General features: G+C 42.5%; 1 protein-coding gene across 2 annotated transcripts in view; it reads left to right on the top strand.

Annotated features, from left to right (window-relative positions):
* LOC133472854 (phospholipid-transporting ATPase ABCA1-like) overlaps window positions 1-17,245 on the top strand; it is a 71,326-nt gene that overhangs the window by 7,460 nt on the left and 46,621 nt on the right. For both annotated transcript variants that reach the window (XM_061764293.1, XM_061764292.1), the window contains exons 7-14: window positions 657-854; window positions 2,652-2,738; window positions 2,813-3,002; window positions 5,684-5,823; window positions 5,954-6,070; window positions 7,401-7,598; window positions 8,084-8,289; window positions 9,012-9,188. In XM_061764293.1, the coding sequence (XP_061620277.1) occupies window positions 657-854; window positions 2,652-2,738; window positions 2,813-3,002; window positions 5,684-5,823; window positions 5,954-6,070; window positions 7,401-7,598; window positions 8,084-8,289; window positions 9,012-9,188 (1,313 nt within the window). The remainder of the gene's footprint in view (window positions 1-656; window positions 855-2,651; window positions 2,739-2,812; window positions 3,003-5,683; window positions 5,824-5,953; window positions 6,071-7,400; window positions 7,599-8,083; window positions 8,290-9,011; window positions 9,189-17,245) is intronic.

The following is a 17,245-nucleotide window of genomic DNA, read 5'->3' as shown; positions in this document are numbered from 1 at the left end:
TTCTTTTTTCTTTTCTGAAGTGTGCAAAAATTGGACCTAAACGTACTGTATTTAAAACGCCCACATAACTTTGCCTTAAAGTCCGCTAAGCTTAATGCTAACACGCAATGCCAAATGCCATAAACAGGTTACCGAAACTAGGATCGATGTTGTGGTGTTTATGACCCTTTAAGCATCAGATATTTGAACACAAATGATTCAGCAACACATGTTGGCTCACCATATAGAAATACACACAGGCATATATTACGTATCCACTGTGAAAAACACAATATTACTGCAACTTACTCAGTGTTTTCTACATGTAGGTTCGTATGTCTTTCTTTTATTCACTGCCATTGGCGGCTATAGAAGTCAGGTATCCATTTTAACTGAAAGGGCTGGCAGCGAATGAGTTATATTGCCCCCTGGTGGTCAAGGCACACACACCAGAAGGAACCAATTTCAATTGGGAAAGAGAATTTGACAGCCACGTGTTCTGAGTAACAAGTGTGGTCATGGAACAAATTCAATTTGTAAGTCAAAGCCCCACTGCATTTGGAGACAATGCAGTTGGTAACTTAAAATGGCAGCCACAGTAACAGAAACGGTCGTGCAAATGAAATGATTAAGAGCTCCCAAATTTAAGTTAAATTGTCTCGTTTTCTCGCCTCAAGACAACAGGCGTCCTGGCACCTGGTCACCTGTGGAGCGTCTTGTGCAAGGGCGAAGACTTGAACCAGTACATCCAGTTCGCCAGCCCGTTGGACAGGGAGGCTTTCCAGAACGCAAGCTGCTCCCTGGGCCCTCAGCAGCTCAGTGACACCCAGCGAGTGCTCCTGCAAAACCTGGACCTGAGCAAAGCCTTGGCTCAGGTCAGCCTTCTTTTGAGTTGATACATAGTTTTCATGAAAATACTTTCTTATAAATGTATTAGCTAAAACAGCTTCTTTCTATGGATGTTTGATATGAAGTAAGGTCATATTTTTTTACTTAGGGTTAGGTCATGGGATAGGATAGGGTTAGCGTAGCATTAAGTTTAGGGGTACGGTGATGGGTAAATTGGGAGTCGGGGTAGGTTATGCTTGGTGGTTAGTGTTCAGACAGGGGATAGGATAAGGTTTGGGGTTAGGGTTGTGGATAGGTTAGGGTTCAGGGAAGGGTTGGGGACCTTTTTTGGCTAAGAGAGCCACATATTTTAAAATGAAATATTTTTTTACAGTAAATACAACTAAAAGTGTGATATTTTTAAGGAAGCCCAAGACTTTTATCATATAATAAATCTCTGAATTGATTCTTTTAATAACGTTGTTATACTGAACAACTGGCATTGGCTCCAGCCACCCGCATTGCGGTAGAAAATGTATGGATGGATTAAAATGCATGAGAATGTTTTGTATTTTGAACATTATTTTTAACGTTGTGATTTCTGTAATGTTTCACTTTAAAATGTCAGCAGAATTATTCATTATTTATCGTGTTAAGAATCATCAGGTAAGATTTATTTGCGAGCCAGATGCAGTCTTAAATGCAGCCACATGTGGCTCGCGAGCCTTCGGTTCTGGACCCCTGAGTTCGGGGTTAGTGTTCCTGCCTGGTTTAGCGTTTGGTTAAGGTAGGGTTGGGCTTGGGTCAGGTAGGACAGAGTTATACGTTATGGTTATGATTCGGAAGAGGCTTAGGGTCAGGGTTGGGGTTAAGGTTAAGATAGGATTGGGGTTAGGGTAAGTGTAAAAATAAATTAACCACTGTTAATATTCGTATAAGGGCAAAGCACTAATAAATTAACCACTGTTAATATTCGTATAAGGGCAAAGCACTAAAACAGCCTTAGTGCTTTGAAGTATATTTCTTGAAGTATATTATATTTTTGAACTTCTTTTTTTCTTCTTATAGCAGGAGCTTCATTTTCATACGCACCTCTGTGGCTCCCCATGATGTTATTAAAATACATGCCATCGCCAGAAATATTTATTAGAACCGATGTTCTCTTCAATTCTTTTTAAATCCCAGAGTTCCCGCTGGGATTATGCAACACCGCACTTTTTCGTTTGAGTTTATCTTGGAGGGAAAATGTATGGCCCAGCAAATCCAATAAATAAGTGATAAGGCATGGAAGTTTAGAGAAGAGATTATTTGAACAATTTCAGCCCACAGGCAGGACAAGAAAAGTCTCGGACAAAATAGGCCGCAGGAAAAACAAAAAAAACAAAGGCTCCTGGGTGCCGTCAGCAAATGGATGGAATAGAACATCAAGCTATCGCACTTAAAGGCCCACATGCGGAATGAGGGTGATAACAACAACAGCGTGAATGAAAGGACAACGGGTGCAAGTCAGAGTTTATCACTGAGCTGGTGAATGGCAGAGGCCGTCATGTTATCAAATTGTTTTGTGTGTTTTTTTTTTGTTTTTTTGTAAGCGCACTTCCTTCCTCGGAGGGTTTTATAATTGCATGGTGGCCTTAACAGCTGGAGGTTTCCCACAGCGACTTGTAATGATGTGTACTAATTAGTGTGTGTATTTCGAAGGATTTGTACCTTTGAGGTACTTGTAAGGACGTTTATTGTAAAGTTTTTGACTTGTTTGGGTGTGTACTTGTGCTGCTGTTTGCTTGTAAGAATGCAGACTTACCAGTATTTTTATCATATAATATATCCTATAATATTACCAGCTGCCTACAGCTTTGGATTTGGATGCCGTCGGCGTGACGACGCTGCTCACGAGAACCACGGCAGACGCCCTCCCCGTTCTCCAGGAGGTTAGTATTCCAGTCACGTAAAACACCTTTTATTTATACGATCAAATGATGTTTTTCTGTCTTTCTTAATCCAGGTGCGCCGTTTGCAGAACTCTGTGATCCTCGCAGGGTCGCTGGATTTCCAGAGGGACATGATTGGCAGCGTCAATATGCTTCTGTGTGGAAAGCAGCTTGACTCCAATTCCACCAACATGACCCTCAGCTCCCTGTCGCTCACACGAGTGGTTAGCAACCAGTCAATCTCCAGCGAGCGCAACACTTCCAGTAGGTCTCCTCGCAACAGCCTGATAATATATCCACATTTGTGTAAGAGCTATGTTGGCCAAGATGGGCGGAATGCATTATTCCAGTATTCAATCAACATCAAGGACTGTGAAACACCAGCGCTCACTCAAACATGGCTGTTGTGTTGTCTCAAAGCTTTTATCATGCGTACTTTGGAGGTTTTTTACTAGTAAGGACATTTTTGTAATGTTGTGTTCTAGAGGGGTTCACTTGTTAGACGGGCTGTCACTATCGAATCTTCTTTGAATCCATTCTCCTATTGATTATTGATCGAATAATCATCATATCCTCATTTATAAGGAATGGACTTCGATCCTTAAACTGCAGATGTTGGTATTGATGCATTTGGTGTACAAAAGTTGAGACAGCAAAATGCTAAACAGTTAGCAATCACCATTAGCGTGCTAGCGATTACCATTTGAGGTTAAAAAAACAACAACCTAACTACCATTCAGCTCACTCGTACTTGTCATGACATATGTACATTACACTTCTAAGTGTGTCACACTCCTTTGTCATTTTCATTGACTGTTTTCATTCAGTTTATCGTAGGCCCAACACTGCGTCCGTCTGCAAAAAATGTCCATGTGATATATGGTTTCCGGTGCTGAAATATGTTTCGGGCTGAACTTATTTTTTTTTCCGGTAGAGCTTTGAGGCAGAAATTGTCTGTCAACCTATTTTCGAAGTCGAGTTATTAATTTTTATTTTTTTTTTTTTTTCCCAGCCCTACTTGAATTAGCTTGCTTTACATGTAATGATGTGCGTTTGTGTGTGTGAGGCTGTCTACTTGTAAGGATGTATACTTGTGAGGTTGTTTTACCTGTAGGAATGTTTTCTTTTGAAGGACCTAGGCTTGTGAGGTTGTTTACTGAAAAGGATGTGTACTTGTAAGGTATAAGGCTGTGTATGTACACATTCTGTGAGTTTGTTTTACCTGTAGAGATGTTTTCCTTTCAAGGATCCATCCTCAAGCTGTTTACCTAAAAGAATGCGTCTTGTGTCTTCTTGACACGCTCGACACGTCTAATGTTTCCGAGCGAATCTCGGTTGTTTTGCAGTGGGGCGTTTAGCAGCACTGTGACTGCATGTGATTGGATACATCAAATGAGCTATTAGATTTGGCTGCAGGAGTAAGAAGAAAACAAGCTTCTGCGTTATTTCGTCAGCAGAAGGGAAAGCAAACAGAATGACGGCTGTTTGTTAAGCATTAGCCGTGCCGCAAAAACAACCTCGGGCTCCACGGCCAAGGCCTGAGGGGCAAAGCATTGGCGTAGCATCGGCGTAGCATTGTTGCAGATTTCAAAGGCGCTTTTTGTCTCCTATTCTTTCCGACGTCCATTCCCAAATGTTAAATGTGCCGCAGGCTTTCTGGTTGGTCAATTTAATTCCATAAGATCCTCGAGAATTAGATCTTCCGTGTTGGACGTTTCATTAAAGCTTCTCGCAAGGAGGAAGCGGCGCACAATTACATTTTAATAAGACGCCTCTGTTCCCTGGGAAATAAAAAGTTGCACGGCAAAGAGCAAAGGCGTGCTGGTGCCAGCACAAATGAGCACAAACACGTTGTCATCCAGACGAAATAAGCACTACCGTGTCTGTTAGCACACAAATGGCTGTTTTGGCATTTTCTTAGACTTAAATGGATCCGGGAATGTGTCGCGCCCACGTGCATAAATGGCCAATTACAACTGCTTTGGAAGTGTAAAAGCGCTCACAAAGGCATTGTACAACACAGACATTAAAGTCCTACTAACGTATTTTTACTATCTTAATGTTTGGCATCTTTTTAAAGCAGATATAATCGGAAGAAACAGCTCTGCAATAGCGCCTCATATAAAAATAGAGCATGTATTGCAATCGCCAGCTAATGATTAGAAGCGCATCTTGGTTAGCCACCTTTGCACAAAGTGACATCTGTTGCCGCCTTTGATGGGAACAGCTGGCCACGGGCCGGGTAGAGGGCGGCCATTAGCTTTCCTCTTGCCGACCTCCCAGCAGCACCTGGGAGAGGCGGCGGGCTGGCATGGGGGCTCACGTTTAATTGCGCTGAAAATGGCTGCTAACATCTCCCCTGAGGGGCGATGGCGGAAAAAAAAAAAAAAGAGAGATTGTTGGACCTTAGAGGCTGTTGACCTGTAAGGATGTGTACTTGTGAGGTTGTGTACTCGTGAGGATATTTACTTGTGAGGACATATGTAGTAAGAATGTGTACTTGTGATGTTGTTGACTTATAAGGATGTGCAATGGTGAGGTTGTTTAGGTTGTTAGGATACGCGCAGCCCTACAAGAACATGATCATTACGGTGCGGAGACCAGTGCAGTGCAGCGCAGTAGCAGGTCCTCACTTAACCCGCTTGGGGCTCTCTCAACCTGCCGGTATTCACATAGGCAGCCTAGTTAAATTAGTAATGACGCTGCTACTGCTGTGCACTATTCTCTCTCTGTATGAAAAGCTGTTTTTTTCCCATTTGTGGTCTCAGGTGCAAAGAAATCCTATGGACGGCATTTAGTGGTGAACTAGGTGGTAATACAATACATATTCTTAGAGCAGTGCAATGTATACTCCTGAAATCATTGTTGTGTAACCATAGGTTTAGATCATGCAATCTCTATGTTCATATTTATTTTTTTTTTCCTTCTCACCATGGCTTCTGTAGGTTCTTTTTGTCAAACCCTCATTGAGACTCTGGAGGGAACCCCTAGTCTCCGCTACTTCTGGAGCACCTTCAAGTTTGTTTTCCGAGGAAAAATCCTCTTCACACCCGATTCCCCAGCTACACGCCTCATCGTGAAAGAGGTAATAAACATATTGACACAGGTGCAGGCTCACCACGGCCAATAGTTGCGAGCCCGCCCGCCTCGTTCCGATCGATGCATTCAATGCAGCTTGCTTTTGATTGGTTTCTCTTTTTGTTGTTCTCATTCAGGCTAATAGCACCTTCAGTGCCTTGGCGACGTTAAAAGAAATTGCCGACACGTGGGACGAACTGGGGCCACGTGTTTGGGAATTCTTTCAGAACAGCCCGCAGGTCAACACAATACGGGTAAAATAGATTTATTGTGCCATAGAGATTGTGCTAATCAATCATGAAGTTTCACCAAGAAAATTTTCTGATCGACCTTTTCGATTGTTTGACACATGGTATCTATGGGGGTATCATATTGTTTGACACAAGGTAATATTTTCCACATGACTTTGGAGCAGTGGAAACCTTTTGCGTATACTGACCGATGACTGAGTTGTGTTCTACCTAGAAAATGTTAGGGGTGAGCTTTCCCACAGCACCACCGCCGTCCTCCAACGAGGTCTCGTACCCAAACCAGGACTTTGCAGGTCCACTGATGGCTCAAAAAGACTGACTTATGATGCATCCACACGACAGGGAAGAGCATACAGTTTTTTTGCGTCTCCTGTTCAGTATGGAAACTGAGGGAGCGAAGTAATTATGGATAAGTACGGGATAATTTTCATCCTGGCAGAAGGGATTATCTATAGAAGTAGAGGACATGGACACTTTGCCTCCACCTCTATCCCTTTCCTCCCTCCCCTTCTCGCTCTTGCAGCATTTCCTTGACACTGACATTACTCTAGTGTCACTCCAAATGAGCTTATAGGCAGCTGGAGGGAAGCAGACATCGGGAGCTCCACATAGCCGCGGTATTCATTACCCTAGCCCTAACCTTTACACAAATGGGCCTGCATTCCTCCTTTGTCTTCATTTTCTCCACCAGCACCGCCGCTCTGCTCTTTTCTCCGCCACCGTCGCCGCCGCCCCGCGCTGCCGGGCCGCCGGCTCGGAGAGCGTTCCGTCATCGCCAGCTGAGGTCGTTCAAGGTCGCAGACGTGTTTTAGTTTTGATGGACCAATTACCGCGGCCGGCGAGTCCATCTGCGGTCCGGAGCTGAAAAGAAAGGCCGTAAACAGAGGCACTAAAAGGCGACAGCGTGAACACGGGTCAGGAACCTGTTTCCCCATCAAATGAAAATGATATCCAAATCAGACGCTACCCTACTTACAAATATTCGAGTTGTAAACATTGGGATCCCTAGTTGAACGGACTGAAGGGGAGCATCTATTGGGGTCACGGCGCATGAATGACTCAGTCAGTTGTTTGAAGGTTTGACGTGTAGTATTGTCTGAAACATGGTATCGTTTGACGCATGGTCTTTTTGACACATAGTACATAGTATTTGACACATGGTACACGTTATATTTTTGACGCATGGTATTTTTTGACACATACTATTGTTTGATGTGTTATTGTTTGACAAATTGTACACGTCCTTACCAACCATTCCAGATACAAAGAACCTTGTGGAATGTAACTCGTTTGTAAGTAAAGTAGCATCTGTAAATGTACGTTCTGTTGTCAGACTTTGCTGGCTAGTCCGGGTTTTGCCGCCGCCCTGGACCAGCGTCTTAACGGCACCGGCTGGACCGCCGCCCTGCTCGCCAACTTCCTGTACAACGGCCCCCCAGAGGACCGACCTGCCGGGGTACCGCCCCACGACTGGCGGGACTTTTACAACGCCACCACTCAGATCCTTCAGCTTCTGTCCGACGTCCTTGCCGTATGTATCCATTGTGGTGTCTTTCTGTAGCTTTATGTCCCATCCAATGTTGCCGAAGCATTTGCTGTTTATTCAGCGCACGAAAAAGATCTTTTCACTCATTTCTGTGTCATGAGAGGCCTCGCTGTTTGCCAAGTTTTAATGTCGTCAAATACAGCGTGAGCACACACTCGCAGTTGACGTATTGATCTGTACCACAGTTTGCGGCAGGGGCCCATTTTCTCGACACAGTGTGATCAAACACGTGTGGATAGACAATTCTTGCACGCAATTCGAAGTCAGGTTTGTCGGCAGGCTAGACGATTGCTGCTTCGCATGGGTTAATGTACAATTACTTCCAAAAAGTTAAGGATTCGAGGTTAAACTGAAACTTATTTTGAAACTAACTCTAACTCTTAAACGTTTGAGTAGTGTAGATGTGGCGGAATTCCAATTCGGTCACCTTGCATAGCTTTCCACCCCAAATGTGTCACGTTTTGTGCCAGTGTTTGGACCTGAACAAGTTTGAGGCCACCCCCAGCGAAAACCAGCTGGTGGGCAAAGCACTGGAGCTCCTCGAGAACGATACCTACTGGGCCGGCGTCGTCTTCGTCAACCTGCCGCCAGACGCCAACCGACCCCCTCCTCACGTTCACTACAAGATCCGCATGGACATCGAAGAGGTGGAGCGCACCAACAAAAGGAAGGAACGGTACGCAACAGAGCAGATGAGATGCTAAACTATGGATAAAAAGTAATGGACCGCACGTTTAATCACTAAATTCAGCCACATTATCAACACCGTTCATATAGGATTGTATAATACATGGGCATGGTGTTTTTTTGACACATGGTATATATAGTAGTGTTTGGAACATGGTATTTTTGACACATGGTACACATAGTACATTGACCCTTGGTCACTCATACAATAGCTTGGCACATGGTATTTCTGACACATGGTACACTGTGTTTTTTTTTACTCTTGGTATTGTTGTTTGACCTGTGGTACTCATACAATTTTGATACATGGTACGCATACAATTGTTTGACACGTGGCATTTCTGACACACAATGCACATACAATTGTTTGACACATGGTGCTCATTGTGTTGTTTGACCCTTGGTATTGGCGTTTGACACATGGTACATGGAATTGTTTGCCACGTGTTACTGTTTGACACATGATCAATTCCCCAATAGTATCTTCTCTGTCTGTGGCATGCGTAAGGGTCTCCAGCGTTTCCCCCCACTACTTTTGAAAAGGGCTGGACTTTTTGAGAAAGCCATCACGTTACCCCCCTATAAATCGAAGTGTGGTTTTTTTTTTGGGGCGGTGTCTCGCTAGCGCTCTCCGGCAGCGTTTCTGACAGCCTCGCTTCACGTTTGCTTGGCCTTTGCAGCGCAGATGACGATGTGTCTGCTTTTAATAAGGTCATGGTCTCCGGGGGCCCGAGACAACTCTTTTAACGACCTGCGCTATATTCGGGGAGGCTTCGCCTACCTGCAGGACATGATCGACCACGGCATCATACGAACGCACACGTCCGGGACCCAGCCCCTCGGTGTTTTCGCTCAGCAAATGCCGTACCCTTGCTACGTGGATGACACGTGAGTACAAACATCATTTTTTTGTGTGTTTGTTTAATTACCCCAATTATTACAAACACATTTTTATAATGGGAAGCAACATTTAAAACAAAACGACGATAAAGGAGCCAAACTAGAAGCGAGGCACAGCAAATTAGGGGCGTACATATAAAATTGTGAACACAACATTATGGAGCGACCACTGTGTCGGAGTCAACTAGAAATGACATGCATGACAGAGGTACGATTGTCTTTAATTCATTTTCTTCATCTGCACCTCTATTTACGTGCCTCAGTAGGTGCTGTGGTTTTGATTAGCAACAAAATTCCAGTGAGCCCGGCAGTGAGCCCTTGATTGTCCACATAGCACACACAGTATTGTTTGTCCCACGGTATTTTTGACACGTTACATATAGTATTGTTTGACACATGGTATCATTTATCCCATGGTATTTTTGACACATAGTAAACAAACTGCAGAATTATTTAATCCATAGTATTTTTTTGACACATATCGTATTGTTTGACAGATGGTATTTTTGACACATACTACTAACTTATATGAACTACATTATCGTTTGACACGTAGTATTGTTTTGTCCTATTTTTTTGACACATGGTACTTTAACACATAGTACGTATATTATTGTTTGACACGGTATCGTTTGAACCACTATATTTTTTGACGCGCGGTACATACATAGTATCATGTGTCACATTGTATTTTTGACGCATGATATGCAGTATTGTTGGGCATTTGGTGTTTTTGACACATGGCATGGTTTGACCTGCTGCTGTTTTGGTTAGCAACAGAGTTCCAATGCACTCTGCCACATGTCCACATGATACACAGGTTACTTGTTTAAAACACATCTCCACACTTTAATTGAACTGTGCGGCTGTTTACATGGGTCGGAGGGGTTTTCTGTCTTTGTGAGCCCTGCTGCTGTTTTGGTTAGCAACAGAGTTCCAATGCACTCTGCCACATGATACACAGGTTACTTGTTTAAAACACATCTCCACACTTTAATTGAACTGTGCGGCTGTTTACATGGGTCGGAGGGGTTTTCTGTCTTAGTGAGCAGTCGCGTTCGAATGAGCATTGCGGTTTCTCGTCACTTTCTTACCTGACATTTGAAAATCCTGACACACAGGCGTCCCTTGACGAAAACATCCGGAACTACTCACGTTTGTACAACTGAATCGCCGCCATCCACGCGAGTCTTCAATTTAACAAAACAAACCAAAAAATTAAAAAAAAAAAAAAATGCATTTAATCAGGCTTGTAAGCGACCAGGAATGCAGTCAGCCCAAACTATCGATCTTAGACAAACCACAGGAAATTCCTTAATAGCTGATGGATGCTGAATTATTTATGCAGGTCCCTACCATGCCAAGATGGTAGGTGTACATAACACAGCATGCTCTTATCCTGTTTCAACATGTAAGCGCCATATCACTGGGAAAAATCTTACGACTCCCATCCTCACAGCATCAGGATCTCCGTTAATAAAGCAAAAAGCCCGGAGATAATTACTGGGGAGATTTAACAACACCGTATGCCCGCCTCTCTGCAGAACACAAAATATTGAGCTCTGCTGGGAATGCCATTTCCAGAGATTAAGGATCTAATTTCAGAGTATTATGTGCTTTACATTGCAGAGAGTTTTCAATAAAGCAATCTTTAGGGGATGTTTGGGTAGAGAGGACGAAAATGATGACTTTGTTTGGCTGTTTAATAATAATGCCCCTCTTTTTTATGGGATATACAGTATTTTGGAATTTATGATTACTCATTTATAATTATACATTTAACTAGAAAAGGTCACACACAAAAAAAACGCATGCGTGAAAAGACAAAGGAAGTATGCCGTCTTGGTTTGAAACGGCCATTTACTAATTCGCTGGTCCATGTTTACCCATAAACACTCATTGGCAGGAGCCCACCCTGTCTTTGCTCTCTGCTCACCATGCATACCACCACCACCCGCGCTTTCCGTTCCAGTTGTCAAGGTCTTCGTTCCCAAAGTCCGCAGTACTTTTGCTCGATCTTCTTTTCAGTTTTATGCCCCAACCGACAGGAATACTCTGCAACAAATATTACAACTCACTTCACCTCATTAATCCCTGTATCAATGTTTAAAAGTTAGTGAGGGATATACTGCACCTGTTTTGAGAACCATTTATTGACCATGTGCTGTGACGTAATATAATGTATTGTTAGCACACTGTGCAGTTTGTTGTTGACAGTATTGACTGTATTTCGATTTGATAATTCGATAATTCAACAATACGTTTTGTTTCCAGTTATCCAACAAAGGCGAGCTGTGCTTGAAATTTAATCCGATTGCTACCAAAAGTGGACCACGTAAATTAAACAGATGGACAACACTAAATTGCGAAACGTGAGTTTTCGTCTTTGAGTGTGGGTGGAACGTGGTGGTTGAAGTTTGATGACTCGGCGTAAATACATTTGTTGAGTCTTAAAATTGTGCCCCCAAAACCAGTTTAACTCGGCAACAGGAATTTTGGTCGGCATGTCTGCCATTTTGACTTGAAGCATTTGTTTCAGGGTCATTTTGTCCATCTCGAAGGGAACTTTTTGTCCATACTTGTCCAAGATAGTTTTATCCATTGCTCCCCATCTTGGACCGCGTTTACCTCACAGATTGGCAAAATTGATGATGAACCTAATCGCACATATTCACTTCAGCGGAATTGTGATTTGCATTGCATTTGGATTGCGGGCTTTTACATTCATAACGTTCGTGAATCGGACAGTCGCCGGCCCCCTCGCTCGCCGCCTTCCAGCTTCCCGAGAGAAACGATTAATAATTACAGAAGATAAATGGAAGCCATAAAGCACTGCAATACCCTCAGTCCCACCACCATTTACTCCCTCGCCCGTGCCGCCATGCGGGCAATCCGATAAATTATTAACCCTTGAAAATTGCCATTTCATTCATGTATAATTGAAAGAGGAATAAGACAAAGGAAGATGCGCTGAAACAGAAAGAATGGAAATGACCGTAGTGGTAATTATTTTAACCGCACAGTCTCCAGTCAAACGGATAGGAAGAACTATAGGCTGTCATCGAACTGTTTAAACTGTTTGAATTGTTTTAGATGGGATAATTCCCACCCGAAAATGCAACTCAAGGCGTCATGGGCTGGCATAGCCGTGGAATAAGAGCAACACAAATAGGCCAGTATCAGTGATAAACACACTGTCCATTTCCAGGTGTGCTTCAAAAGCGAACTAGAATTTGATATTTGTCTTGATTGCTGCTAAATTTGCACCAAAACAAAATGCGAGTCAGATTGGGAGGAATTTGAGTTTTCATTATTGCCTGTCAGCTAAGCATGGCTTTAAAGTTTTCCATATAATGCGAAAAGTTAATAACTCGGCTCCGCAAGGTCAGAGCATTTATTTATTTTTTTTAATATAAATTTAACTATGCAAAATATTGCAGGCATGTCTTTCGAGAGTAGAATCACAAAAAAGGCTCAGGGATGCATGCTTGACAAGACACAGGAAGTCTGGCATTTTGGTTTGAAGAGATTTTATACCTAAAGTGTATATTTTATGTTAACGTGACATAACATAACACTGCGCATACATATAGAAAAATGATTAAAATTGACATTAAATAAATAATTATGCAGTACTTCAACTCATGCACAGTATTCACGGTTTTTGTGCTCTTTCTTCCTGCATGATGGTGCCAAAGCCCTGTCTAATAGGAAAGTAGTAAGTGTTGACAAGGTAAAAGTATTTTATGTGATATATCTCGGCTGTATGAAGATCTTTGTATGTTGGGGAGGAGTTTAGCCTGGGTTGTTAGCAAAAGTTATGGTGTGTCTTCCTCGCAAATGTATGTTTTTGCCAGTGCATTTTGTTCTGAATCAATTGCGCAGTAAAGTTTGAAATGAGAATTCACACTTTTAAGATCATAGTTTGTGGTCTGTTTATGGTTTCAACTAGAGGTGGACCCCCCCTGCCACCAAACTCCCACCACCCCCCCAATGGTGCCATTTTGCACTGGAGATAACCAAAGTGCATTAGCTCCCGCTGTCTTCCCATTCAGCCGGGCCTGCGATGATGCCACAGGATAAATGTTGACCCCCATGGGGCCTGATAGCACATAAACACATCCTTTATCTGTGGCCCCTGCGCCACCTCACGCTCGCGAATCACAGGCATCTCTTGTTCGGATCCAGAGGCTGTGATCTCCATCAATAGGCCTTTAACATTCTCACTTCTGAGTAAGGCTCTCCACTACATGCCGGGGTCGCTGTATTAGATTATTATTATTTTGTTTTCATTTGGTGATTAATTCCGGGGGGGGAGGGGGGGGGGGCGGTGTAGTGCTATCGGCGTGTAAGATGTGCATTCATGTTTACATTTTGAATTTATCTGCTGAGCCAGCATTTTTTCCACACCAGGAAGGAATTCCTATTTTGATTCCTCCATCCACAATGTGTATGTAATGGCAGAATAACTAATGCCATGATGCAGCATATCGAAACAATCGAGTATGCCCCCAGCCCGGGATCATGAGCAGTATGTATTTTCACCATTCATCTAAAAAAAAAAAAAAAGGAACGTATCAAAAGTAGAATAAAATACAGGTACAATAAAGTAACACTTACTGTATACTTTATTATAATTTTTTTGGGTCAAAAAAGTATATAATGCATAATGTTTTCTAGGTGTTTTCATCATTGATCTAAAAAAAATCACCTTAAAAGGAGAATCAAATGCAATAAAATACACTTAGTTTACATTTGACTACATAGAAATACAGTATTATATATCAAATGATATGTGCTTAAATTGTTGTGCGTATATTCTAATTTTGTTCAAAATGTATGTAATAAAATAACACTTCCCTATTGTAGTATAGCATTTATCAACTAAATATTTTATTAACGACATACGAAATGTCATTATTTTACTTTGAATTTCATTTTTGAATTGTTGTCCAAGAATCCTCTTCTTTTCCTTTGGGCTTGTCCCGTTCGGGGTCGCCACAGTGTGTCATCCTTTTCTATGCAAGCCTATCTCCTGTATCCTCCTCTGCTCTCATGTCTTCCCTCACGACAGCCATCAGCCTTTTCTTTAGTCTTCCTCGAGCTCTCTTGCCTGGCAGCGCCATCCTCATCACCCTTCTACCAATATACTGACTCTCTCTCTAACTTTGTCTCCAAAACGTCTAACCTCGGCTGGTCCTCAGATGAGCTCGTTTCTAGTCGTCTCCAACTGGGTCACTCCTAAAAAGAACCTCAACATCTTCATTTCCGCCACCTCCAGCTCTGCTTCCTGTTGTCTCTAATCCGTACATCATGGCTGGCCTCACCACTGTTATCTAAACTTTGCCCTTCATCCTAGCAGAGACTCTTCTGTCACATAACTTTCCAGTGCACGCCTCCACCTTTCTAATTGTTCCTCCACCTGCTCCCTGCTTTCACTGCAGATCACAATGTCATCATGCGAACATTATAGTCCACGGGGATTCCAGTCTAACCTCATCTGTCAGCCTATCAATCACCACTGCAAACAGGAAGGGGCTTAGGGCTGATCCCTGATGCAGTGCCACCTCCACCTTAAATTCGTCTGTCACACCTACAGCACACCTCACTGCTGTTCTGCTGCCCTCGTACATGTCCTGTATTATTCTAACATACTTCTCTGCCACTCCAGACTTCCGCATGCAGTACCACAGTCCCACTCTGGGTACTGTGTCATCTACAAAGACACAATGTAGCTCCTTCTGACCTTCTCTGTACTTTGCGTGACATGACATGCGTTAAGTACTGTATATAACACATGTAGTTAAAGGCCGTTTTCAATATTGATCTGAAATAGTACCATATTAATAGCAGGATAAAATACAGTAAAATGGCAGTGTATATTGTACAATAACTCAATACATATATATTGTTTTTGTGTGTTTTAATTTTTGTCAAAATGTATCATAGATTATAAAATAGCATGTCATGGTTTATTGTATTTTATATTGAATTAAATAAATACATGATTTAATGAAATGATTTTATATTGGATTACATTTTCAAATGTTGCCAAAGAATAACGTTAAGTATATAGTACATACAGTGTTTTATTTAAAAAAAAAATAATAAATAAGTGTGCAGCATTGAAAGTCGGATTAAACATGATTTAATCAAAATTAATTCAAATTCATTTAATTTATTAGGTCATCCGGTGTTTGCTTTTTAATTGAAACCCGTTGAGAAATTGCGATACATTTAGTTTCCAATTTACACAGCAACCAATTTCTCAGCGTCCCTAAATTTAGGTCAGGCCGCCATTGTAACGGGAGCCGGGCAACTCCGACCCGCCAGAGTTCTATTACTTAAGCACCTTTGATCGATCTACCCATGTATAATTCAACAGCATCTGGTGTCAAGGTTGTTGGTGTCGGACGCGCCGCGCATGGCTGATCCCAGGGAGGAGTCGCCTCCAAAGGAGTTAACGCAATCGTAAGTCCGTCAGCTGTTCTGGAGACGTTCCCGGAATTTGCATTCACGCTGCTTCTCCCGCCTCGTCTTTAGAAACGGCGTTTGTTTCACTGAGGATTCAACTTTCCAGGCTCCACAAGGCCCATTTTGCATATGTGATATGGTAACTGCTTAAAGTCGAATCCCTCCAAAGACTCTCTGTCAAGGAAAGTGATGCAAAAAAAAAAATAAAAGTATAGTGTGAGGCTTTCCAAACTTTTTTAACATTACCATCATCCGTTCTGGTATTAACAAGTTCTAGTCTAGTGTGCTGAACAGAATCACAAACTTCAAAGATAATCAGCAGGCCTTCGCACCCCACTTTTAATGCCATTGATCCACCCACATTTGAAGGCGTAGTTATTAATGTTACAACACTCGAGAGCCGTTTTCAGTCTCGAGACCATATTTTTAAAGTCTTGGTCTTGTCACGGACTCGACTCCCAAAACTCTCGGTCATGTCTCTGTCTCGGACTGGCTGGACTCTGGATTTTCTGTCGAGACCGGTCTAGACCTCCACGGATCTGCTATGCTTCAACTTCATTAATGTGATGATAAGGAGAGGCACTTGCGTAAACAACAACTACCTTGTTACCTTGGTCTTGACGCGGTCTCGACTCCCAAAAGGCGTGGGTCCCTGAGACTATATATATTCATCCATCCATCCATTTTCCACCGCTTATCCGAGTTCGGGTCACGGGGGCAGTCGCTTTGGCAGGGACGTATATATGTATATATATATGTGCCCACCCAATTTGGTATTGATCTAAAAAATTGGTATTGGGGGATAACTAACTACAGTGGTTGCTACTGAGTGAGGTTTTTTTTGTTTTGTTTAAAATACATATATTTGCAGAATTTGGTCAGTTTTACACACAGATTTTAAGAGGGCCTTTGCACTACCTGGTGCTCAGGCCCAAACAGGATTTACACCGCCGTGGAACTACTAATTTCGTTTGTTATAGCTCTCGTAGTGATCAGATGACAGCGCTTTATCTGGGTAGTAAACTAAATCACATTTATCGGAATAGCTTTGACGTCTCAGTCACTGTCTAATAAAGAGAAGTGAGCAGTTTGTTATATTGCCAGGATATTGACATGGCATTTTGGTGGCATTATGAACGGCCTTATTGTGTTGTAACAGCATTGAGTCACTCACCGCAGCTGGCTAACATGAGCTATCTCGCAAAAAAGCGTCGATTGAGTTTATGAAGGTTCGATCAGTCTGCCTAAGTCTCCATTGTTAATAATAGCCATGGCATTAACAGCGACACGCCCGTCTGCAGAGAAATTTCTTCTTCTTCTTTGGGTCTAATGCGGCTAGAATAACCTTGAGTATCAGGTGACACCATTCGCAAAATAGAGAAGTAGTTATTTATGCATGTAGTCGGAACCAGAGAGTAGTAATCTGGAGGCTTGATGGATTGGAGTAGTAGTAGTGTCGGGTTCCGGAGAAATGTAGTTTTTATGTCACAATGTATGGTCTTTTGGGGTAATGTTTTGTTTGTGATATCACCCATAGAAAGAGTAAAACAGGATAAATGTATTATTTCTCA

The sequence above is a fragment of the Phyllopteryx taeniolatus genome, chromosome 23 (assembly GCF_024500385.1).
Source record: "Phyllopteryx taeniolatus isolate TA_2022b chromosome 23, UOR_Ptae_1.2, whole genome shotgun sequence".
Lineage (NCBI taxonomy): Eukaryota > Metazoa > Chordata > Actinopteri > Syngnathiformes > Syngnathidae > Phyllopteryx > Phyllopteryx taeniolatus.
The sequence above is the reverse complement of the archived record's forward strand: the minus strand, read 5'-3'. Positions and strand labels throughout refer to the sequence as shown.